Raw genomic sequence first — 23,694 nt, forward strand, 5'->3', positions numbered from 1 at the left:
AACCATAACAAGCTACTGACAATATCAGCTGAGCATGAACAGGAGTGAGACTCCCATGTTCAGAAGGGTTCAGGTTGCACAACTTAGTAGAAAGGTTAATATGAATGGAAATCCCATTTGCAAGAAGTCAGACTATGTCAGGGAACAAACAAGCTTCATCCTGCTAGCCAAATCTAAAGGATTAGTAGTGGCTAAACAAAAAGCAGTCTTGAGAAGGATCCTAAGTATGCTTAAATATTCACTGGGAAAAAATCATGACTGTTTATCAATGTGCCCCAGGTATATGTGAGCAAGTGAGCACTGCTCAGATAGGTGCAGTATCTGAAATACATTATTTCTCTATAATTTAATGAATCATGAGTGTGTGGTCATTTTTATGTGGAACAAAAGTAAGAAGTTCTCTCTCATACATAACAAGAATATAGTATAAATAAAAACAGGGAAAATCAGAATTAGGATTACCTAAAATGATAAAAGATATTAAAATCTGTTATGATCAGCACTCTTCTCAGGGGGGTATGGCCCCAAATCATGTCCAGTTGTAGCTGACAGCACAGTTTATAGTCGATTCCACATATGAAACTGATTCATCTGAAATTAACGCTCAAAAACTTTCAACTCGACACACCTAAGCAAAGATGATATTTACAGTGAAAAAACTGATTTGTGCTAACTTCCACAAATCCCACAGTAGAAAGCTAGTGTGGGGGTTGGGGTATTGAGAGGGAAATGAAAAGGAAATCAACTGGATATAGAGAATGGGGTTTAGTCAGGAAGAAGGGCATGGCAGGTTCTACATATACCTCCTTTAGTCAATAAAAATAGATTGATAATGATGAAACTATTTAAGTCTATAAATATTAAATAGGCAGTGGCTCTAAATAGCTTTCAGATATTGCTGCCATAAGGTAAATTTTAAATAAATATTTATGCAGACAATAACAGAAAAAAGCTTTTCTAAAGGGAACATAGTCACAAGGTAAAAAAAAAAATCATATTCTCCCATAAAAATATGCCTTTTGCTTCTTTTACAGCCATAAATTCCATAAAAATGGAAAGTGATGCAATCGAACATACATGAGGACTGAGGCCAAGAAAGGTCTGTCTCTGTGATGGCCAGAAGAAAAGCCAATCGGAATTACATCACATGCTTTATATGAAGTCCATGTGGACATCAGGCACACTTCATCCTGTCTGAAAATTCTTCCCCCACTTACGTCTATGACACAAACTACACCCTGAAAAAAAACACTCTGCCAAGGAAAACAGCTTCTTTTTCACTGCAGATATGGCCCTCATGTCTAGAAAGTGATATGCTTACTATCATGCAGTTTGGGTTAGGAGGTTTGTAATCTATCAGAAGTTTATAAGAAAATGTGTTACAAATTCAGAATAAAGGAGGAGATCTAACACAGCAGATCGGCATCTCTGGCAAACACTGGAAACAGAGGGAGTAGCTAATATAGAAATACTGGAATGAGTAGATGAAAAACGTGTTAGACTAGGAACGAAGCCTTGTACAGAAAGGAAATGCCATTATTCTTTCCCTACCAGAAAAACAATTATGTATTTGGTATGTTCCATTCTCCGAGGCTTAATGGAGCTCCTGAAAGTAATTCATGCTTTCCATGGCCTCTGAGATTCATCTCTCACAGTTTGATTCCTCTAACCCTTCAGTGTTGGGGTAGGAACTGGAGTTTCCAACAGATGAGAGTTACACATCTGAGATCTCCCAGAGGCTCAGTTCTCAGAGACAATGTTCATGCCAAAGGACTTGCAAGATGCCAGGATTTCTACCCTGGCTGACTATGTTTTGTATTCCTGCCTTTGTACAAGTTGAGTTTTGCAACCCACCTTCTACCTTTCCAAAAATGTTATATCATGTTTTTTCTATGATGTCATATTTGTAAAAGCAATTCAGGCATTCACTGATACTTAATTTAATCACAGAGCTTTCAAGAAACCCTACCAGTTCCAACTACCTGCTCTGGATCACGATGGAATTGCACACTCTTCCACGTGCCTATTTAAAATACTTTCTTTCCCTCCAATCTACATGATTTATTCATTTTAATAAGTAATGCAAGCAGTATTCCCAGGCTTAAATGAGGAATTACACTCATCACTCAAAGTAGGAGAATTGGGCTGGGTGTGGTGGCTCACATCTGTAATCCCAGCACTTTGAGAGGCTGAGGCAGGCAGCAGATCACTTGAGATCAGGAGTTTGAGACCAGCCTGACCAACATGGTGAAACCCCATCTCTACCAAAAAAACACAAAAAATAGCTGGTGTGGTTGTGCGCACCTATAATCCCAGCTACTCAGGAGGCTGGGGTGAGAGAATTGCTTGAACCTGGCAGGCGGAGGCTGCAGTGAGCCAAGATCATACCACTGCACCCCAGCCTGGGTGACAGAGTGAGACCCTGTCTCAAAACAAACAAACAAACAAAAAAACCAAGTAGGGGAATTAAGAAAAGTAAGTAATTAATGATAGGAAACATTAGCAATAAATGTTATAGTTCAATCCAATAAGAACATTCTTTCAATGGAGAAAATATTAAAAACTGACCCTTACTAGTACTTTCTAGCTAATTTTTAACAGTAAAAGAGGTATCCGCATGATGTAAGAATTCATTTTATTTGTATTTCTTAGAAATCCATTTTTCCCATTAGTCAAGTTAAATATAACACTTATTGTAATGATTATTATTTGGTTATACTTCTTCAATAATAATATTTATCATTATTAGCTGGTTTTTTGAGCCAGGTACTTTAACTACACTATTCCATTTTAATATTATTTAGTCCATCTGAACCATCCTGTAAGGCTGGTGCTGTCGCCCCTATTTTATAGAAGACAGTGTGGTCGAGTGACTTTGGTCACTCCTCAAGTCACTCCCTATGCAGCTGGCAAAGGCAGGCTGGAGACTTGCTGGAGTCTGCTTTCATCTTCAGCCTGTGGTCTTTCCACCTCACTCCACTACTTCCCTCAAACATTCTTCTGACCTGACCACTTCTGGAACCATTAAAAGTAACTAGCCATTAAAAGTTAAATCTAACTCAAGGATTGATGGTCTCTCAGACAAATGTGGGCTAATAAAGGTCATGACTTGCTGAAGATCATATAAATGTTTTATTCACCTGGACAGAGTCCATGATGAGGGGCAGAGTTTACAAATTTCATGACATTTTCAGTTGTAGAAGTGGCTTGAACAATCTCCCATTGTGGAATAACAGAGTCGGGGGAAAAGTTTAAGCCAAAACAATAATTTCCCCCAAACTTCTTGAGTTCGCTCGTATCTGTGCCTCTGGTCTTCATTCCCAGAATGATTCAGGCACTGTATGCAGGTCACCCTAGTACTATGCTCACCGAACCTCGGCTTAACTCTCTGAGAGGGAGGGACTGCAAGGAAGAAACCAGAGGAAGGACTGAGTAGGGAAACCTATTCGAAACTTTGAGGCAGTCCCTGGTTACATTCAAATCCACTGGAGATGATTCAAATCCCTCATCTCCACTCCTTGATCCATGTTTTCAGCACAATCTCAACATCTAGTTAGAGATGGAAAGTTGACAGAAGAATGGTTTTGTGTTTTTTCCTTGTGTATACATGCATGCATACACACACACACACACACACACACACACGTTGTGATGAAGTAAATGCTAGATAGATATCATTTCCTCCCTATAATTTGCAAACTCAGCAAGGAGTATGCACATATTTCACAACTGATAAAAATCATTTAAACATTTTTCTCTCCTCTCCCACTGCTTTCTCACAGAGGTCTGCACTACTCCAACTCTACTGCATTTCATAAAGTAACAAACAAGATTAAAACCTAGAACAAGAGAACAGGCATATTTAAGAGCAAGTGGTAGAAAAAGAAAAAAGAACAAAAAATTTTTAATTGGTGTAGTTATTATTTTCAGAAGCAAAATGATTTAAACAGAGGAATAGATAAAAGCATCTCACAGTCTCAAAAGACCTATTTGGGCTATTCATAAATTTAATAATTATGCATATGTAAAAATAATAAATATTCAGGTGCTTGGTCCTTTTAAAGCCCCAAGTTTATTTTTGAAAAAATACAATCCAAAATCTTTAAAACTGACAATAACAATATAAACTAATGGAGCAGGTTACTCTAAAATATTTTATAAAGATTCCATAGCAATAGATATGGAATCTATTAGTCCATATTAATGTTACTATTATAACATTATTAGTAACATTAATACTACTATCAACAACAATGCCTGACATTTGATGGATACTTTCTAGAGATCAGACAAGGGACTAGGGGCTTTAAATGAATAATCTCCTGGAATCATCAGACCAACCCAATGATGTAGGTATTTTTCTTATCCTTATTTCATGGATAAAGAAACTGAGGCTTAGGGAATTTTAATAATTTAACTAAAGGGCAGCACTGGGGCTCAAAACTATTTATGTCTTAAACACTATGCTAAAACCACAATAGCTTAATAACTTTTTTTTTTTTTCTTTTGAGATGTAGTCTTGTTCTGTCACCCAGGCTGGAGTGCAGTGGTACCATCTCAGCTCACTGCAACCTCTACCTCCCGGGTTCAAGTGATTCTCCTGCCTCAGCCTCCCGAGAAGCTGGGATTACAGGTGCATGCCACCATGCCTGGCTAATTTTTGTATTTTTTTGTAGAGACAGGGTTTCACCACATTAGACAGGCTGGTCTCGAACTCCTGACCTCAGCTGATCTGCCTGCCTCAGCCTCCCAACCTAATAACATTTAAATGAGTTAAATTGGCTTGTAATAGCAAATATTTTGAGACAAACACCTTCTAGGAGAGGCAAGAAATTTGGCAACGATAGCAACTTCAAAAAAATAGCAAACTTAAGTGATGGTGGAAATTTGGAAGAGAGTGGACTATAAATATGTTAATTCCCAAGGAAGAGGAACACCAAAGGAACTCCTAATTAAAGCCTGAACCTCTCAGTAAGGAGAAATTCCACCAAAGGTTTTCCGTGATTGCTTTTTGGAATCTATATGTCTGAACTAAAAATCTTCTGCATTCTCCTTTGTTGTCCATATATTAAATAATATCACATAAAGCATATTATATGGGTATTTGGAAAAAGTACATATGTAAACTGTAACTTTCTAGTCACACTAAGAACATAAAAGTTTATAACCCTGGACCGTACCTTGGTCTTCATAAACTTGGAGTGACTTTTGTAAACCTCAATTTGTTTGATCTCTTCTTCGCGGTCCTCAGTGTTCAGCACACCATTGGCTTTTAACATCTGGATCTCATCCTCAAGATCCCTTATGTTTCGCTCCAATGAAGCGATTTTTGTGTCCTGTTGGTAAAGAAGAAAAGAAAAATAAAAATAAAGAATACAAATTATTTTTAAGATCATCAAAACAGAATTTAAGAAAGTAATTTTGGTAGTGGTGTTACATATTAACCATGGTGTAGATAGCCCCAAATTCAGAACAATTGATTCTTTTCACAGCTGAGGATCATTTGTGAGATGATAGTTTAAGCTCCCAATCAAGACCATGTTTCAATACAATACAGAGAATTACCTAGATATGTTTGTCTAATATCTGGGAATCAAATTACAAAAGCAACAGTGATAAAAGTAATCTAAGTGTTAAAAAACAAAACAGAACACCATTTAAGTAGACAGATTTTAATTTGGGATATAGTTTTACCACTGTATGTTTTTGAATCTACTTATACACACAAAAACAGTTTATGTGTATATTTTATGACTGGTTTTATAAGGCATGTTTGGAATTTGACTCTGAGAGAGAAAGAAATTCAAATCTACTAATGGGAAAAAGGATTCTCATCTAAAATACAGATGTAAGTGAAACTAAATAACTGGATCTTGACTTGGTATGACTGATACACTAAATATTGAAAATTTATAGTGATTGGAAATAGTACATCATAATGTCATAATTTATTTGGCGAGCAGTCAGGTCCCTACGTGACAAAAAACATGACTACCTTGCAGGGCACTTCAACCTATTGATTTATGGAGCCAACAACTAGAAATATTACACTCAGATGTGGAATTAATTGGGAAAAAGTTACCAATGACAGACTCCATACACAAGATAGAGCACTAGAAACAATGCATTAGAAAGTAGAGAAGAGAGAGCTCTCATAGAGGAACCAAAACAAACAAACAAAAAATGACAAAAAAATGTTCCATAACAGTAAGTATTAGGCTTCAATCAGTCTTTAGAATGAAAGTTTGACACATCAAAAACTGACTTCAAGTTTTCTCAGTGTCACATCTGCGTGCCATTTTATTGCACAGAGTTAAGGAGCTCATATTAATTTGTAACTGAATGCTAATTCAGAACAATCTACCAACTTTTTTAACCAATTCATTTTCTCAGAATCAAAAAGACTAAGAATTCCAAAAGTAAAGACAATGAATAGGCTATTCTATTTATAAGTAACTCATTTTTAAAAACCTCGCAACAAATGTGTCTGCCCTGACTTTGTGGCTATTGTCTACTTTATTTGCCTATAATATATGCCCAATGGTATATCTCCTATGGCAATATAGTAATTATCATTGTTATTATCATTAACATTGTCATCATGTTAAAAGGAGAAAAGGAGGACCAGTAAATTTATGCAACTCTATTATGTGCCAAGAACTGAGTGCTCTATGTTCCGCAGACACTTTTATTAATTCTCAGAAAAATTTCAAGAAGATGAAATAAAAAGATTTTGAAAATTCCAAGATTATTAGGAAATGGAACATTCTGTAGTATTTCATTTTCTTTTTAAAATAATACCTATTGTATTTTTTCTGTTATAAAAGCAATATACTCTGAATTCACAGAAAATGGAGAAAACCTCTAATCCTACTGTCTAGAAATAACTACCATTAATGCTTTCTTGTATATTCTGCCAGTATTTTTCTATTTAGATGCCATTTATGGAAATCTTCTATACTACCAGTTTAAATTTTAAAAAGTGTTATGGACTGAATGTTGAGTCCCCCAAAAATATATATGTTGAAACTCTAACCTTCAATGTAATGGTATTTGGAGATGGCGCTTTTGGTGGGTAATTAGGATTAGATGAGGCTAGGAGAGTAGGGCCCTAATGATGGGATTAGAGCCCTTATAAGAAGAGACACCAGGAAGCTGCTCACTCTCCCTCTACCAAGAAAGGACACGGGGAGAAGGCAGCTATCTACAAGCCAGGAAGAGAGCCCTCACCAGAGCCTTATCATGCTGGCACCCTAATCTCGGCGTTCTAACCTCCAAAACTGTGAGAAAAACAAATCTCCCTTATTGAAGCCACCCAGTCTATAGTACTGTGCTAAGACAGTCAAGCTTACAAACATGGGGAGTGATACTTAGCGACTTACTTAAGTCCTGAGCTGTAAGAACTCCATAGATAAAAAGAAAAGCGGCCTGGTGCAATGGCTCACGACTGTAATCCCAGCACTTTGGCAGGCTGAGGCGAGTGGATCACCTGAGGTAGGGAGTTCAAGACCAACCTGACCAACCAACATGGAGAAGCCCCATCTCTACTAAAAATACAAAATTATCCGGCCATGGTTGTGCATGGCTGTAATCTCAGCCACAAGGCTGAGGCAGAAGAATCACTTGAACCCAGGAGGCGGAGGGTGAACCAAGGTCGTGCCATTGCACTCCAGCCTGGGCAATAAGAGCGAAACTCTGTCTCAAAAAAAAAAAAAGAAAGAAAGAAAGAAAGAAAAGAAAGGCAATAATGGAAGTGCTATGGAAAAAGAACTTCTAGAAGTTCAGAAGAGACTTTCCAAATAACTAAGAGTCATTTTGAATCAACATGTTTCAGGCTATAAAATCAAAACTCATTAAACAACAATTGAAAAGCTATATAGATAATTATGATTATTCATAATCCCGCCACTCATATATACCCACTATTAACATTTGTGTTCATTCCCATGGAAGCCTTAAGATTATATTTTCACCTTAAAACATACAAAAAGTTATTTCAATTAAAACTCTAATCAATATGATATAGATTTTTTTCGCTCTATTGAGATACAAATTGGTTGTTGATGAGATTTACAAATACCCAAGTGCAAAATTTAAGCATTTACAAATAGCTAAGTACAATCTTTAGAACTGAACTGTAAAGTAAGTGTGAAGGTAAGGGCTAATATCCCAGATCTTCCTATATAAAATTTCGATGGATTTTCAACTCAAATCTAAGTGACCATAAAATGTGTATGTATGTATACATATATATACCTATATCAATATATGTGTAGGTGGGTATGTGTGTGTGGCACAATACACTTTGACATCTTCACATCTTAGACCTGAATTTTTTCGTAACACTTGGTGGAATTCCAACGCCCAATCATGGAGGCAAGAGGAGACGACTCTGCTTCCTCGCAAGCCTCAGTTTTCTGAGTTTTACTGAGAAAGTAAACTCCTGAGGCTTTAGTGAGCAAGGACTACAACTGACAATTTCTAAATGGCTTAGATGCAACTTTTCACTGGACTCAAGAATTACATACTACTAAAGAAAATCAGAACTAGATTGAGATAGAAAGTTTCTTAACATAGCAAAGCTTCTTGACATCTTAAGTTAAAATTTCACCAAACATATTTTGAAATTATTTTTACTTTTACTAGTTTTCTCAAATTAAGCAACACCCTTCTTTTTTCTCACAAACGTCTTTGTTCCCTGGCTCTGTTGCCCAAGCTGGAGTGCAGTGCTGTGATCTCGGCTCACTGCAACCTCCACCTCCCAGGTTCAAGCAATTTTCATGCCTCAGCCTCCCAAGTAGCTGGGATTACCAGCCTGTGCCACCACGTAAACCGAATTTTTGTATTTTTAGTAGTGATGGGGTTTCACCATGCAGGCTAGTCTCGAACTCCTGACCTCAAGTGATCCACCCACCTCAGCCTCCCAAAGTGCTGGGATTACAAGTGTGAACAACTGTGCCCAGCCTATATTTCTGTTCTTATGTAGAAAGTCAATTTCAAGGGCAACAGAGCTCATACCTCACATCATGAGCACAGAGAAAAGTAGGTAGGAGAATATCATTAGGATTCAAAGGAAAACTGATACAAAAAATACAGCTATATCAGACAGTTTTGGGTTGTGCCCAAGAAGATATTCAAAATGCCAAACCAGAGAAGGACTGAGGAAATGTAAACATGAAAATAAAAAGCAAACATAATGGCTCGCATGTCTACTACTTTTCAACTGTGTCAGTCCAAAGAATTTAGAGGGAAGGAATTTTATCATTTTCCTTTTTAAAAATCGCTAACACTAAGATAAATGACTAAAACCTTATATATGTAAGGAGGACTATGGAAGTCCATATCAAGTCCTGATATGGTTGAATGTGATATATGGATATTGAGATACTAAATGCACATGGCTCAGAAAGTCAACGCACTAATCTGGAATAGAGAAAAAAATACATAAATGAAGACATATGTTGTAACTTCCTGAAAAGTGGAGTTTCAGAAGGTAAAGCAACATTTTATGCCCTAATCGCCAAAGAGTTTTCTTCATCTGAACCTTTTTACAAGTTATTTATGACTGATATTTTAAAACAATATATGGAATGATTTTCAAACACACATCTTGATTATATTTCACAAATAAACAAGCTCTAGAGGCAGATAATTGTGGGCCTTCCTTAGAGATGGGGAAAATGAAATATAACATAGGGTAGCTTTTCTCAAAGTTCACAGAACCCAAATGTTCCATGAAAAGGGGGAGGTTGCAGGGTCATGTATGTTTGAGAAATGCTTATTAGGAATTTTCAATGCACATTAACATGAATGGCTCTGGAAAGTCCTGAAGCAAAATAATCTATTTCATTTTGTTTATCAACAGTATTACTGCCTCTAGAAGTCAATTCCTGAAAAAATTTAGGCCTGTAATGATCACATTAAGCTCTGGGTAATATTACTAAATTGAAGAGTCAAAACAACAATTTGGATTCTTCAAGGGAAAACTTGCCACAATCACCCCCAATTTAAAACGAAGGGGGCGGGGACTAAATATCTAGATCAGCCTGTCAGCTTCTGTCACTCAAAAGTCGTTTACTGAGCCCCTGTTCTAAGCCCAGCACTTAAGACGACATCAGTAAAAGAACAGATGTGGAACCCCATACTCCTGGAACTTAGCACCTCATGTGTCAGGCAATGTTTTTCAAATAGTCTTGAGATAGGGCAACCATGAAATTGTTTTGTCTTTATATTATATTTTGGTTATGGAATGTAAATATGTAGAAAAAAATTTTCAGGGAAAAAATAAACATCTGAAAAATGTTTGCTTCAGTTAGGAAAAAAAGATCTCAATTGAGTGTCTCTTTTCTATCATTTCTTTCTACAGATTCATAAAATAATACTTATAAAAATTTAATGCATACATTATACATCATAGCTTCTAATTAAAGATTTATACCCAAGACTATTTTACATCTAACATCTAAAAAACGCAAAATAGGTATCTGATGGGCAACTAATAAATAAAACACCGGAATTGAACCCCAGAAGCCATTTACCCACTAGGTCCACCATGCTAATGTTTAAGCCAGCCGTAGATACTAGCACTAGCCCATGAGGGCTATAGTTATAGAAATGAGAATGAAAGTGGGATGGGAAAATTGAAATAAGTTTATTTCTTCCTTTTCTCTCTCTCTCTTTTTTTAAATCTGTCTCTAGATTTCTCTAGAACATGTATGCTATAGATTAACAGTAAATTTAGACAAGGAGTTCTCTCATTCATTCATTAATTCAACAAATGCATAGGGCACCTATTGGGAACCAGTCACTTTGCCAGGTGTGTGAGATACCAGGTAGATCTCAACAAGATCCATGGGCATCTTTCTCTCTCTAACATGAAGGACAGTCTGGATCCATGCTACTCAAAGTGTGGTCACAGATAAGCGCCACTGACATCACCTGGGAGCTTTTTCCACGTGCAAAATCTCCGGCTCCAACTCAGAACTACTGAATCCAAATCTATATTTTCACAAGATCCTCGGGTGATTCGGGTGTTCTAAATGACTGCGCATGTCCAGAAGACACAAGGGACAACACTGACCAATGCAGAAGAGACTAGGGTAATTCTATTTTCCAAATACATTTAAAAAAACATGAACCTAGTTTCAAGAGCCATCCAACTTGACGTTAAGTGTACAGCAACCCTGGGAGTAAATTTTCTGGAGTATCTTTGCTAGTCGGGGTGCCATTATTACTCTTTTTGTGTTTGTCAAACATTATGTTCCCCTTAAGCAGTAAGAAACAGATTTCAATCCCTCTCCAGGAACTGTGAATACTGAAATGGTGAGTGGGTGGAACATCAAAAAGAAGCAATATCATTTAGTCACAAAAAGTAACAATTATGTTATTGCTGAGTGTCACAATGTGCTTTCCTTTTAAATACCGTGAGAATTACTGGTTTCATTTTAATATCAGGCCAAGAGAGAAGACATAAGTGGTTTTTACAGAGCATTGAATTCACTGCGATCACATATTGGTCTACGGACATTGATCAACAAACTTAGGGCCAATTTGGTTTTTAAAAGATGTGATCTAATGTTCAGGAAACGTCCCTACATAATTATATTACACTTTATTTAGAATAAAATTCTAAACTGTTATTACTGGATACCACAGAGGCTCTTAACAGCTTAACTTTTAAAAATCATCTAGTCATAGCTGCAAACACAACTGAGCAGCCCTGGATCTTAGACTATCTGAGTAAGGCCCTGCCTTTGGAAGGATTTACTGTGTGGGATGACGGTGGTTATATGAGCCCAAGTTAGACACTCCAGAAAGAAGTTGACTTAGGCCTAAGACATATTAGTAAAAAGAACAAATACGAAAAAAATCAAAAACTCGTCTTCTTGGGCCTTATCAAACTATAAAAGATGATGACCTAGATTAGAAGATGACAGGAGAATTCGATGGTATCTAATTCTTTATGGCAAAATGTACAAGCACAGAGAAGGTTGGACTAGATGAAATTAAAAGCAATTAGGGTGCTTTGATGTTTGTTTTCCCAGTCTCCTTTGCCTGCTTCTGACTCATTCTTCATGAAACCCATGCCCTTGGACCACATCCTTCCTGTCGTCCTGTCTCTGCGCATATTACTAAGGACTCATGAGCAGATGTGTATCCAGTGGTTCTTGCTGGACACTGTGTGACCTTTGAAGTTATGATCTTCATATATTAATTTGTTCTTGTTGTTAATGGACTCAGCTCTAAGAAAAAGAGCTAAATCTAAAGCAATCCACACATACTGTATGTGAAGGTAAAACATCTGACCTTTACGGAATCACAAACCTGGATGCAAATCCTAGTTCAGGCTTTTACAATAAGACTATGCTCATGAGCATGTTAAGAAAATTACAAGTGAGGTATAATGCATACAAAGTGCCTATCACAGAGCCTACCCGAAGTGAGTGAAAAGTTGTCATTATTATCATAAGCCAAAAACAATGTAGTAAGTCCCTACTAATTCCCCAGTTGTTACTTACACAAGTAGAAGACAGTAGCTTACATTTTTATTTCATCCTGTTAAACTTTCTGAGCATGTTCCTAACCTTGCTAATCCTATAACCTAAGGTTGCTACAAGAATTAAATGAGTGGCTACATGGAAGTTTCCAGAATAACAACTAAAACACAGTAGTGCTCAATAAATGTTAGCATCCCTCCTGTTTCCAACTATCGCACATATGTTACTTTTTTGGTCTGCCCAGCTTCCTTTCCTTTTGGGAACTGCATCTTCCCAACATCCCCACGGTTTTAATAGAGTTTTAAATTGTGTGGCCCTGCCCAGAGACAGGTACCATGGATCTTCTGAACACAGTGATTGATTCAGGGGTAAACTTATAACTCTAGGAAGGCCAATCAGAGTTCTTTCAGGGGACTAACATTAATCTAGAGGAGAAAAGATCTCTCTCTTCTTTTCTGAGTAAGGAAAAGGAAAAAAAAAGAAAAGAACTCCATGACTGGATGTGGCCTTCTTTGATATCATGTATTGAGAACCTACCTGAATCAATGGGCCCTTATAACATCATTCGAACAGCTATATATAGCTACATTTGAACCATCCTCTCTCCAGAACACCAAATATGACAGTAAGTTTTCTGTTACTTATAACAGAAAAAATATAATGCACAAGTGATAGTGAGAAAGGTAATGCCAAAATATGTAATATTCTATAAGTCTATATATAGAGAAGTCGGGAATGGGTAAGATTGCCATAGCAAAGTCAAGAAATCTCAAGAAAGCACAGGAGGCTAACATGGGGTTTGGAGATGAATAAAAATAATATTATCATAGAGAAGATGAAATTCTTTCCAGCTAGAAGTAATAATACATACCAAATCAAGAGCACCCAGTATGGTGCCCAGGATATAATATTTAATAAATATAAGTTTAAAGAAAAAGAGAATGAATACAGAGCATCTATGTTTCAAGGAAGAGTAGAAGACAGAATTGCTCAAATAATATAGATCATGTAGCTGCAGAGGAGTTGGAAGTTAAAGGAAGGTGGTGCAGAATGATAATCAGTCTTCAGAATCAAGCTAGGAATTTGTATGAGGCTCTGAAAGGGAGTCATAAACTGGTAAACAAGAAGGCAACAAGATAGCCTTTGGGCAGTTAGTAATAAAACCAGACGCCAAAATGGAATTTGAAAACTGTGGAGATGACAAAACCATCACTTAGTGGTGAAAGAATTCTCAGACATGGTTGAGAATCAAGGATAGAGAAAAGGGTAGAAGAATCGCCAAAAGAAAGAGGGGCAAAAATCATGGAAATTATGGAAAAGTCCTAGAAAATGAGTGAATAGTTTTAAGAAAGAAGAGGAGTCAAAGGTTTTGAGGAGCCTAAAGACTAAGAAAAAGGTTAAGATGTCATTGGTGACATGAGGGTAGTTTCATCGGAGTTGTGTTACCATAATTGGAAACTGAACCCCAGTGTTTTAAATCCCATGGAGTCAGGAGTGATTCCCGAGTCACTCAACAGCCAGTATGGAACAGACCCATATCCCCACAAGACAGACACCTCCTGAAGCACTGGAACCAGGTCTGGGAAGTCCCTGCAGGGCCAAGGATTAACTCTTTAGTTGCTGAATTTGGGGACCCCTAGGTAAGGGCTGGAGATGGGTGAAGGGCACTCTGAGGGTTTGGGGTAGCTGTAGAAGTGTTGCAATATTTTAGCAACCAAGGTAACTGTACCTGTGCCTCTCATCTGAGTATTGGTCCTGCAAAGAAAACTACTTCAGTTAATGTCAGGAGCTTTCCACATCCCTAGTGCATGGAAGGGAGCACTAACTGATTAAAAATCATTTCCATGTGCCTGTGACACACACTAAAGCAAAGGTTCCCCAATGCCAACCTGAATACCAACTGCATCAAAATCATCTAGAGAGTGAGCAAAAAACTATTGATGACTTAGTTTCACACAAGGACATTCTCTTTTGGGGGATTGAGGAACACAAAAATCTGTATTTATTTGTAAGCTCCTCAACTTCGAGGTTAAAAAAAAAATAGCTGAATGTATTGATTACTTACACAAGCACTGTGCTGGAAATTCTCATTTAATCTTCCCCATAATCCTATGAATTAAGGATTTATTTTACCCATTTAACAGGTCAGAAGACTTACAGATGACAAATAGCTTGCCCAAGGTTTCCCCCTGGGTAAACTGGAATAATTCCCTCCATAGATAGGCCTGCCTTGAATAGGAGAGAGGAGGCCACATATTGGAACCTTGCTGTCCACAGGCCAACCTCAGAAGGGACTGGCTTCAGAGAACGTATGCTATTCTGGTTCTTTCTTCCACAGTAATTTTAGCCTCTAAAGATCACCGAGCAAGGTCAAAAGAAAAGAGTAAAGAGGCTGGGGAGAGAGGAAAGGGGGGAAAAATTTTCAGAAACTGCTTCCAGATGAGTGGGCAGTCCCTCCATGTGTGCAAGGCCATCCCCTCAACGATGGGTTGCATTTCATCTTTCACGTACATCTAAATGGAAAGAGGGTTTGAATTCCAGCTGCCCATCCTGAGAATGCCAGCAATTCAGGGAATACTACTTGTAACACAGCGAATGCATTTCAGGGAGCCTAAAAAGATGGACATCTGAACCCTCTATTTCTCTTCCAGTGCTCTTTAGGAAAAGATTGAGTGAAGAAGCTCTCCTTGTTAGCCTTCTGGCAAGCTGAACTTGCTCTTCCCGTTCCTTTTAACCTACTTCCTGGTCGGGTTTGGTGTCTCCTTTTAGAATCGCCGAAACATACCACAGATCATTCTACATTCGACCAGTTTGTCTCACAGAAAAAAAAAAAAAAAAAGCAACAGGCAGCAGTGGAATTCAGGCCACCCTAAGTCACCAATGTGGCCTGATGGATGTGGAAACTGGACCATGCCTCAGGGATGAGGCATGTGATGGTTGGTATGCTGTCATTACTGAAACCTGAAAGGGGAAGTTCACATAAGGCCTGTGGTTGACTTCTCAACCCTGCTGGCAGGGGCACACGCCAGTAAGGAAATTGCAATCCCTAAATAAACAATAGGCAGGGAACCTGAGCACCAGCAAGGGAGAGGGCAGGGACTGCTGGCCTGGACAGGGCTGGCCAAGATGAAGCAAATAAAGTTAAGATTTAAACTTTGCAAGAATGTCATGTCACTTCAGACTCCCCAGGAGGGCCCCTTGAGAGTCCAAATTGCCAGTCATCAAGCCTCAGACTTGGCAGAATTTTTGAAGTCGGACAGTTAGTCCAATCCCTTCATTTGTCAGATAAGAAGAGTGAGAGCCAGCAGGGACAAGGGATTTGCCAAATGCCCAATAGCCAGGAAGCTAAGTTCCTAGGTCATTTATTCTGCCATAGACCTCCTGAGACTTGCTATTTTTTCTCCACTGTTTTCTGCTTTCAAAGACACTTTTAAAGTCTTTTCAACATGCAAACTATGTGTGTATTCAGAGTTAAGACTCTCTCTGTCTAAAATAAGCTTATTTATTTCCTTCTCTCTGGTGGTCCTTGCTCAAATACACAACCTCTTTTTTACAGATAAAACTCAATTTCCAAACTCAAAGGGAAGAGATGGAGAGACAAAGGATTCCTTGATCTTCTATTATATGCCAGGCTTTTCCCAAGCCTTAATTCATTTTAATCCCTACCACAACTTGTACAGACTAGTATCATGGACCCATTTCCCAGATGGGAAAGCTGAAGCATAGAGAAGCAGTAAGCAGCAAGCAAAATTCTCAAATTTCCATAAATAGCCTAACCCTCTCCCATTTGGAACCTTCTCAGTTCAGGAAAAAAAAAAAAAAGATTTTAAAAAACCATGCATTTTCAAGGTTTCTGATGATGGCTTTTTTTTTTTTTTTTAAACAAACTCTTTTTTTCAAAATAATTCCTGATCATTTATATGTTTAGAAAAGTACACATTATTGAAAATATGAAAATTTAGGGGAGTGATATGGTTTGGATCCGTGTCCCCACCCAAATTTCATGTTCAATTGTAATCCCCAATGTTGGAGGTGGGATCTAGAATGAGGTGACTGGACCATGGAGGCAGTTTTTCATGAATGGTTTAGCACCATACACTTGATGCTGTCCTTGCAATAGTGAGTGAATTCTCATGAGATAGAGTCATTTAAAAGTGTGTGGCACCCCTCCACCCCCCGCCCTACCTGCTTCGTGCTTCCACTCTGACCATCTGACTGTGACTCTTCCCTCTTCACCTTTCACCATAATTGTAAGTTTCCTGAGGCCTCCCCAGAAGCCAAGCAAATGCCAGCAACATGCTTCCTCTACAGCCTGCAAAACTGAGCCAATTAAACCTCTTTTCTTTATAAATTAGCCAGTCTTCACTATTTCATTATAGACACGTGAGAATGGACTAACATGGGAGGAAGGAAGAGGAAAAAAAATCCTTTATAATCTTTCTTCCCAGAACAAATGTCAACATGTTAGTACATTTTCCCCCAAGTTTTTACTCCACATTGATAAATACAACCTTTTTACACATTAAGAATACTAAACCTCTAAACTACTATAAACCTTAAAAATATGTTTCATAGTTGGTTATTTTATTATTTTTCCAATTTTTATTTTAGATGCAGGGAGTATATGTACAGGTTTGTTACTTGGGTATACTGCATGATGCTGAGGTTTGGGGTACAAATGATCCCATCGCCCAGGTATTAAGTATAGTACTCAATAGTTTTTCAACCCTTGTCCCCTTGCCTCTTTCCTCCCTAGTAGTCCCCAGTTTCTATTGTTGCCATCTTTATGTCCATGAGTACTTGATGGTTACCTCCCACTTACAAGTGAGAACATGCAGAATTTGGTTTTCTGTTCCTGTGTTAATTCACTTAGGATAATGGCCTCCAGCTGCATCCATGTTGCTGCAAAGGACATGGTTTCATTCTTTTTTATTGCTGTACATAGTATCCCATGGTGTATACATACTATACTTTCTTCATCTAGTGCACTATTAATGGGCACCTAGGTTAATTTCATGTCTTTGCTATGGTGAATACTGTTGCAATGAACATGTAAGTGTGTGTGTCTTTTTTGTAGAACAATTTACATTCCTTTGGGTAATGGGATTGCTGGGTCAAATAGTAGTTATCTTTTAAATTCTTTGAGAAATCTCCAAACTGCTTTCTACAGAGGCTGACCTAATTTGCATTCCCACCAACAGTGTAGAAGTGCTTCCATTTCTCCACAACCTCACTAGCATCTGTTGTGTTTTGACTTTTTAATAATAGCCATCCTGACTGGTGTAAGATGGTTTCTCACTGTGGTTTTTATTTGCTTTTCTGTGATGATTATGTTTGTTGGACATTTGTATGTCTTCTTTTGAGAAGTGTCTGTTCATGTCTTTTGCCTAATTTTTCATGGAGTTATTTGTTTTTCTGCTTATTCAATGTTTAAGTTCCTGATAGATTCTGGATATTAGACCTTTGCTGGATGTGCAGCTTGCAAATATTTTCTCACCTTCTGCAGCTATTGTTGGTTTCCTCTGTTAATAGTTTCTTTGGCTATGCAGAAGATCTTTAGTTAGGTCCCACTCAACAATTTTTGGTTTTGTTGCAATTGATTTTGAAGACTTAGTCATAAATTCTTTCACAAGGCCAATGTCCAGCATGGTGTTTCCTAGATTTTCTTCTAGGATTCTTATAGTTCGAGGTCTTACATTTAAATATTTAATCCACCTTGAGTTAAGCTTTATATATGGTGAAATATAAGTGTCTAGTTTCATTCTTCTGCATATGGCTAGCCAGTTATCCCAGCACCATTTATTAAATAGGAAGTTGTTTGCTTATCTTTGTCAATTTTTCAAAGATCAGATGGCAATAGATGTGTGTATTTATTTCTGGGTTCTCTATTCTGTTCCACTGGTCTATGTGTCTGTTTTTATACCAATATTATGTTGAAATTGGGTAATATGATGTCTCCTGCCTTGTTCTTTTTGCTTAGGATTGCTTATATGGTTTGGATGTTTGTCTGCTCCAAATCTTGTGTTGAAATGTGATTCCCAATGGTGGAGGTGGGGCCTGGTGGGCGGTAATTGGATCACGGGAGTGGATCCTTCATGAATGGTTTAGCAGCATCCCCTTGCTGCTAAGTGAATCCTTGTTCAGTTAGCTCACAGGAGATCTGGTTGTTGAAAATAGTCTGGGCCCTCCTCCCAGCTATTGTTCCAGCTTGTCATGTGATATACCTGCTCCTGCTTTGCCTTCTGCCATGACTGTAATCTTCCTCAGGAAGCTTCCACATGAAGCTGAGCAGATGTTGTTGCCATGACTGTACAGCCTGCCGAACCATGAGCCAATTAAACTTCTTTTCTTTATGGATTACCCAGCCTCAGGTATTTCTTTATAGCAATGTGAGGACAGCCTATTACAATCGCTTTGGTTATTCAAGTTCTTTTTTGGTTCCATAAAAACTTTAGAAAAGTTTTTTTCTAGTTCTGGGAAAAATGACGTTGGTAGTTTGATAGGAATAGCATTGAACCTGCAAATTGCTTTGGGCAGTATGGCCATTTTAATGATGATTCGTCCACTCTATGAGCATGGAAAGTTTTTCCATTTGTTTATGTCATCTGTGATTTCTTTGAGCAGTGTTTTGCAGTTCTCCTCATAGAGATCTTTCACCTCCTTGGTTAGATGTATTCCTAGGTATTGTGTGTGTGTGTGTCTATTATAAACGAGATTGCATTCTTGATTTTGCTCTCAGCTTGAACAGTATTGGTGTATAGAAATGTTACTGATTTTTGTACATTGATTTTGTATCCTGAAACTTGACTGAAATTGTTTATCAGTTCCAGAAGCCTTTTGGCAGTCTTTAGGGTTTTCTAGGTATAGAATCACATCGTCAGTGAAGAGATATAGCTTGACTTCTTCTTTTCCTGTTTAGTTGCCTTTTATTTCTTTCTCTTGCCTGATTGCTCTGGCTAGCACTTTCAGTACTATGTTGATTAGGAGTAATGAGAGTGAGCATCCTTGTCTTGTTCCAGTTCTCAAGGAGAATGCGTCCAGTTTTTGTCCATTCAATATGATGTTGGCCATGGGTTTGTCATAGGTGGCTCTTATTATTTTGAGGTATGTTGTTTCAATGCCTAGTTTCTTGAGGGTTTTTATCATGAAGGGATGTTGGATTTTATTGAAAGCTTTTTCCACATCTATTGAGATTATCATATGGTTTTTGTTTTTAATTCTGTTTATGTGGTGAATCACACTTATTGATTTGTACATGCTGAACCAACTTTGCATTCCAAATATGAAGCCTACTTGATTGTGGTGAGTTAATTGTTTGATGTTGTTGAATTTGGCTTGATAGTATTTTGTTGAGGATTTTTGCATCTACATTCATCAGGGATATTGGCCTGTAGTTTTCATTTTTTGTTGTATCTTTGCCAAGTTTTGGTATCAGGGTGATACTGACTTTGTAGAATGAGTTAGGGAGGAGTCTGTGCTCCTTGACTTTTTGTTACACTTCCAGTAGAACTAGCACAGCTCTTATTTGTATGTCTGACAGAATTCAACTGTGAATCTGTCCAGTTCAAGGCTTTTTTGGTTAGTAGGTTCTTTTGTTACTTATTCAATTTCAGAACTCAATATTGGTCCATTCAGTGTTCCCATTTCTTCCTCATTCAATTTTGAGAGAGTGTGTGTTTCCAGAAATTTACCCATTTCCTCTAGATTTTCTAGTTTGTGTGCATATAGGTGTTCATAACGGTCTCTGACAATCTTCTGTATTTCTGTGGGATAAGTTGTAATGTCACCTTTGTCATTTCTGATTGTACTTATTTGGATCTTCTTTTTTTCTTTGTTAATCTAACTAATGATCTATCAATCTATCTGCTCAAAAACCAATTTTTAGTTTCATTGATTCTTTGTATGCATTTTTGGGTCTCAATTGTGTTCAGTTCTGCTTTGATTTTGTTAATTCTTTTCTTCTGCTAGCTTTGGGGTAAGTTTGCCCTTGTTTTTCTAGTTTTTCTAGGAATGATGTTAGATTGTTAATTTGAGATATTTCTAACTTTTTGAGGTAGGCATTTAGCAATACAAACTTTCCTCTTAACACAGCTTTTGCTCTGTCCCAGAGCTTTTGGTATCTTGTGTCTCTGTTTTCATGTAGTTCAAAGAATTTTTATATTTCTGCCTTAATTTCATTGTTTACTCAAGTCTTTCAGGAGCAAATTGTTTAATTTCCATGTAATCATGTGCTTTTGAGAGATCTTCTTGGTACTGATTTCTATTTTTATTCCACAGTGGTCCAAGAATATGGTTAGTATGATTTCAATTTTTCTGAATTTATTGAGACTTGATTTATGGCTGAGCACGTGGTTGATCTTGGAGTATGTTCCGTGTGCAGGTGAGAAGAACATACATTCTGTGGTTAATGAGTGGAATATTCTGTAGATGTTTATTAGGTCCAATTGGTCAAGTGTTGTGTTTAAGTCCAGAATTTCTTTGTTAGTTTTCTGTCTCGATGATCTGTCTAATGCTTACAGTGGGGTGTTGAAGTCTCCCACTATTATCATGTGTTGCTGTCTAAGTCTTTTCACAGGTCTACAAGTTCATATTTTTTAATCAATCTGAGTGCTCCAATGTTGGGTACATACATTTTTAGGTTAGAAAAGTCTTTATCCTTTATCATTATGTAATGGCTTTCTTTGTCCTTTTTAACTATTGTTGGTTTTAAAGTCTGTTTTATCCAACATAAGAATAGTGACCCCTGCTCCTTTTTTGTTTGTTTGTTTTTTATTTGCATGGTAGATCTTTCTCCAACTCTACTTTGAGCCTATGGGTGTTGTTACATATGATGTGGGTCTCTTGAAGACAACAGACAGATAAATTTTGTCTTTTTATCCAACTTTTCATTCTGTGACTTTTAAGTGGGGCATTTAGACTATTTACATTCAAGGTTAATATTGACATGTGAGGTTTTGATCCTATCATGAAGTTGCTTGCTGGTTGCTTTGTAGTTTTGATTGTGTGGTTCCTTTATAGGGTCTATGGGCTACGTACTGTGTTTTTGTGGCATCAGGTATCATTCTTTTCTCTCCATATTTAGAATGCCCTTAAGAATCTCTTGTAAGCCTTAAGTAAGCAAAGTTATTGATCATTTCCTTTGTAATATTTTCCTTTATTTTTAATAACAGTTTTCATGAGACATAATAAACATACCATAAAATTCACCGTTTTAAAGTGTACAATTCAGAGGTTTGTGCAACCATCACTGCTATTTAATTCCAGAACATTTTCATCATGCAAAGTCCAGTACCCATTAGCAGTAACTCTTCTTTCCACCTTCCCCCTAGCTCCTGGCAATCACTAATCCACCTTTTGTCCCTAATTTGCCTATATTGGACATTTAATTAATAATATCATATAATACGCGGCCTTTTCTGACTGACTTCTTTCACTTAGCATAATGTTTTCAAGATTCATCCATGTTACAGCATATATCAGTACTTTATTACTTTTTACTGATGAATAATATTCTACTATGTGGATATACTTTATTTTGTCTCTTCATATATCAGATGATAGACATTTGGGTTGTTTTTGCATTTTGCTATTATAAATAATGGTAGCATGAACATTTGTGAACAGTGTTTTGTGTGGACATATGTTTTCAATTCTGTTGGGTGTGTGCCTACAAGTGAAATTTCTAGGTCATGTGGTAACTCTATGTTTAATATTTTGAGGAACTGCTAAACAGTTTTCCAAAGTGGGCTTTACCATTTTATGTTCCCACCATCAACATATGAGAGTTCTAATTTTTCCACATCCTCCCCAACACTCATTATTGTCTGTCTTTTGTATTTTAGCCATCCTAGTATGGGAGAAGTTGCATGTAATGCTGGTTTTGATTGGCATTTACCTAATGACAAATGATGTTGAGTATTTTTTATGTCCTTATTGGCCATTTGTATTCTTCTTTGGAGAAATGTCTAATTAAATCCTTTGCCCAGTTTTATAATTGAATTATCTTTTTATTGATGAATTATTTTTCCTTTATTTTTAAAGGAACATTTTAATTAAAGTATTAATATAATATTAGAAAGAACCCAAATCATAGGTTTTCAGAATGATGAATTGTGATCAAGTAAACACATCTGGGCCAACCAGATCACAAAACAGAATATAATGGAAAAAGAATATTACCTGTACTTCAGATACCTCCTTTCTGGCCCTCCCAACATTCACTTTTCCCTCCTCTTCTTCAAATTAATTACTATACAGACATCTAATACTACCAATTAGTTTAGCTTGTTTTGGGAACATATATTATATATGTTCTTTTGTGGCTGGCTTCTTTCAACTTTATTTTGGGGGTAGTATTCATTTATGCTATTGCATATGACAATAGCTTGGTCCTTCTCATTGCCATATCGCATTTCATTGCATGAATATTCCATTACTGTTTTATCTACCCTACTGCTGACAGCTGTTTCACTTGTTTAAAACTTTTAGTTATCTACATTTAGTTATGTTTTGTACCTTTTCATTTAAATTAGGTCTTGTATAGCCATTGTTAGACTTGCTCTTATATCTTTGGGGTTTTTTAATACCAGTGTAAGTGATATTGTTTTCTCAATTTCATATCTTAATTGTTTATAACTAGTATGTAGAAATAAGATTCATTTTAAAATACTGGCCAGCCATTTGGCTAAATGTATTTACTAATCTAATATTGTATATATGGATTCACTGATATTTTCTACAGACACAATTAAGGTACTTGTGAATAAAATTGGTTTTATTTTTTTTCTTTCTAATTTTTATACCTAGGATGTCCATAACATTATCGAATAGAAGTGATGGTAACCGTAGAGGTGTTTATAGTATTCTCTGATGGTAGTTTGTATTTCTATGGGGTCGGTAGTGATATCCCCTTCATCATTTTTTATTGCATCTGTTTGATTCTTCTCTCTTTTCTTCTTTATTAGTCTTTCAAAAATCACAAGCATTCTTACACACCAGGAACAGACAAACAGAGAGCCAATTGCTACAAAAAGAATAAAATACCTAGGAATCCAACTTACAAGGGATGTAAAGGACCTCTTCAAGGAGAACTACAAACCACTGCTCAGTGAAATAAAAGAGGACACAAACAAAGGGAAGAACATACCATGCTCATGGATAGGAAGAATCAATATTGTGAAAATGGCCATACTGCCCA

At 37.1% G+C, this 23,694-nt stretch overlaps 1 protein-coding gene across 18 annotated transcripts in view; it reads right to left on the reverse strand.

Annotated features, from left to right (window-relative positions):
• ERC2 (ELKS/RAB6-interacting/CAST family member 2) overlaps nucleotides 1-23,694 on the reverse strand; it is a 974,891-nt gene that overhangs the window by 641,861 nt on the left and 309,336 nt on the right. For all 18 annotated transcript variants that reach the window (XR_012431280.1, XR_012431279.1, XR_012431278.1 and 15 more), the window contains one exon: nucleotides 5,181-5,336. Coding sequence is in view for 10 of the 18 variants with exons in the window: in XM_015446056.3 (XP_015301542.3) it covers nucleotides 5,181-5,336 (156 nt within the window). In the remaining 8 variants the exon portion in view is untranslated. The remainder of the gene's footprint in view (nucleotides 1-5,180; nucleotides 5,337-23,694) is intronic.

The sequence above is a fragment of the Macaca fascicularis genome, chromosome 2 (genome assembly GCF_037993035.2).
Source record: "Macaca fascicularis isolate 582-1 chromosome 2, T2T-MFA8v1.1".
Classification (NCBI taxonomy): domain Eukaryota; kingdom Metazoa; phylum Chordata; class Mammalia; order Primates; family Cercopithecidae; genus Macaca; species Macaca fascicularis.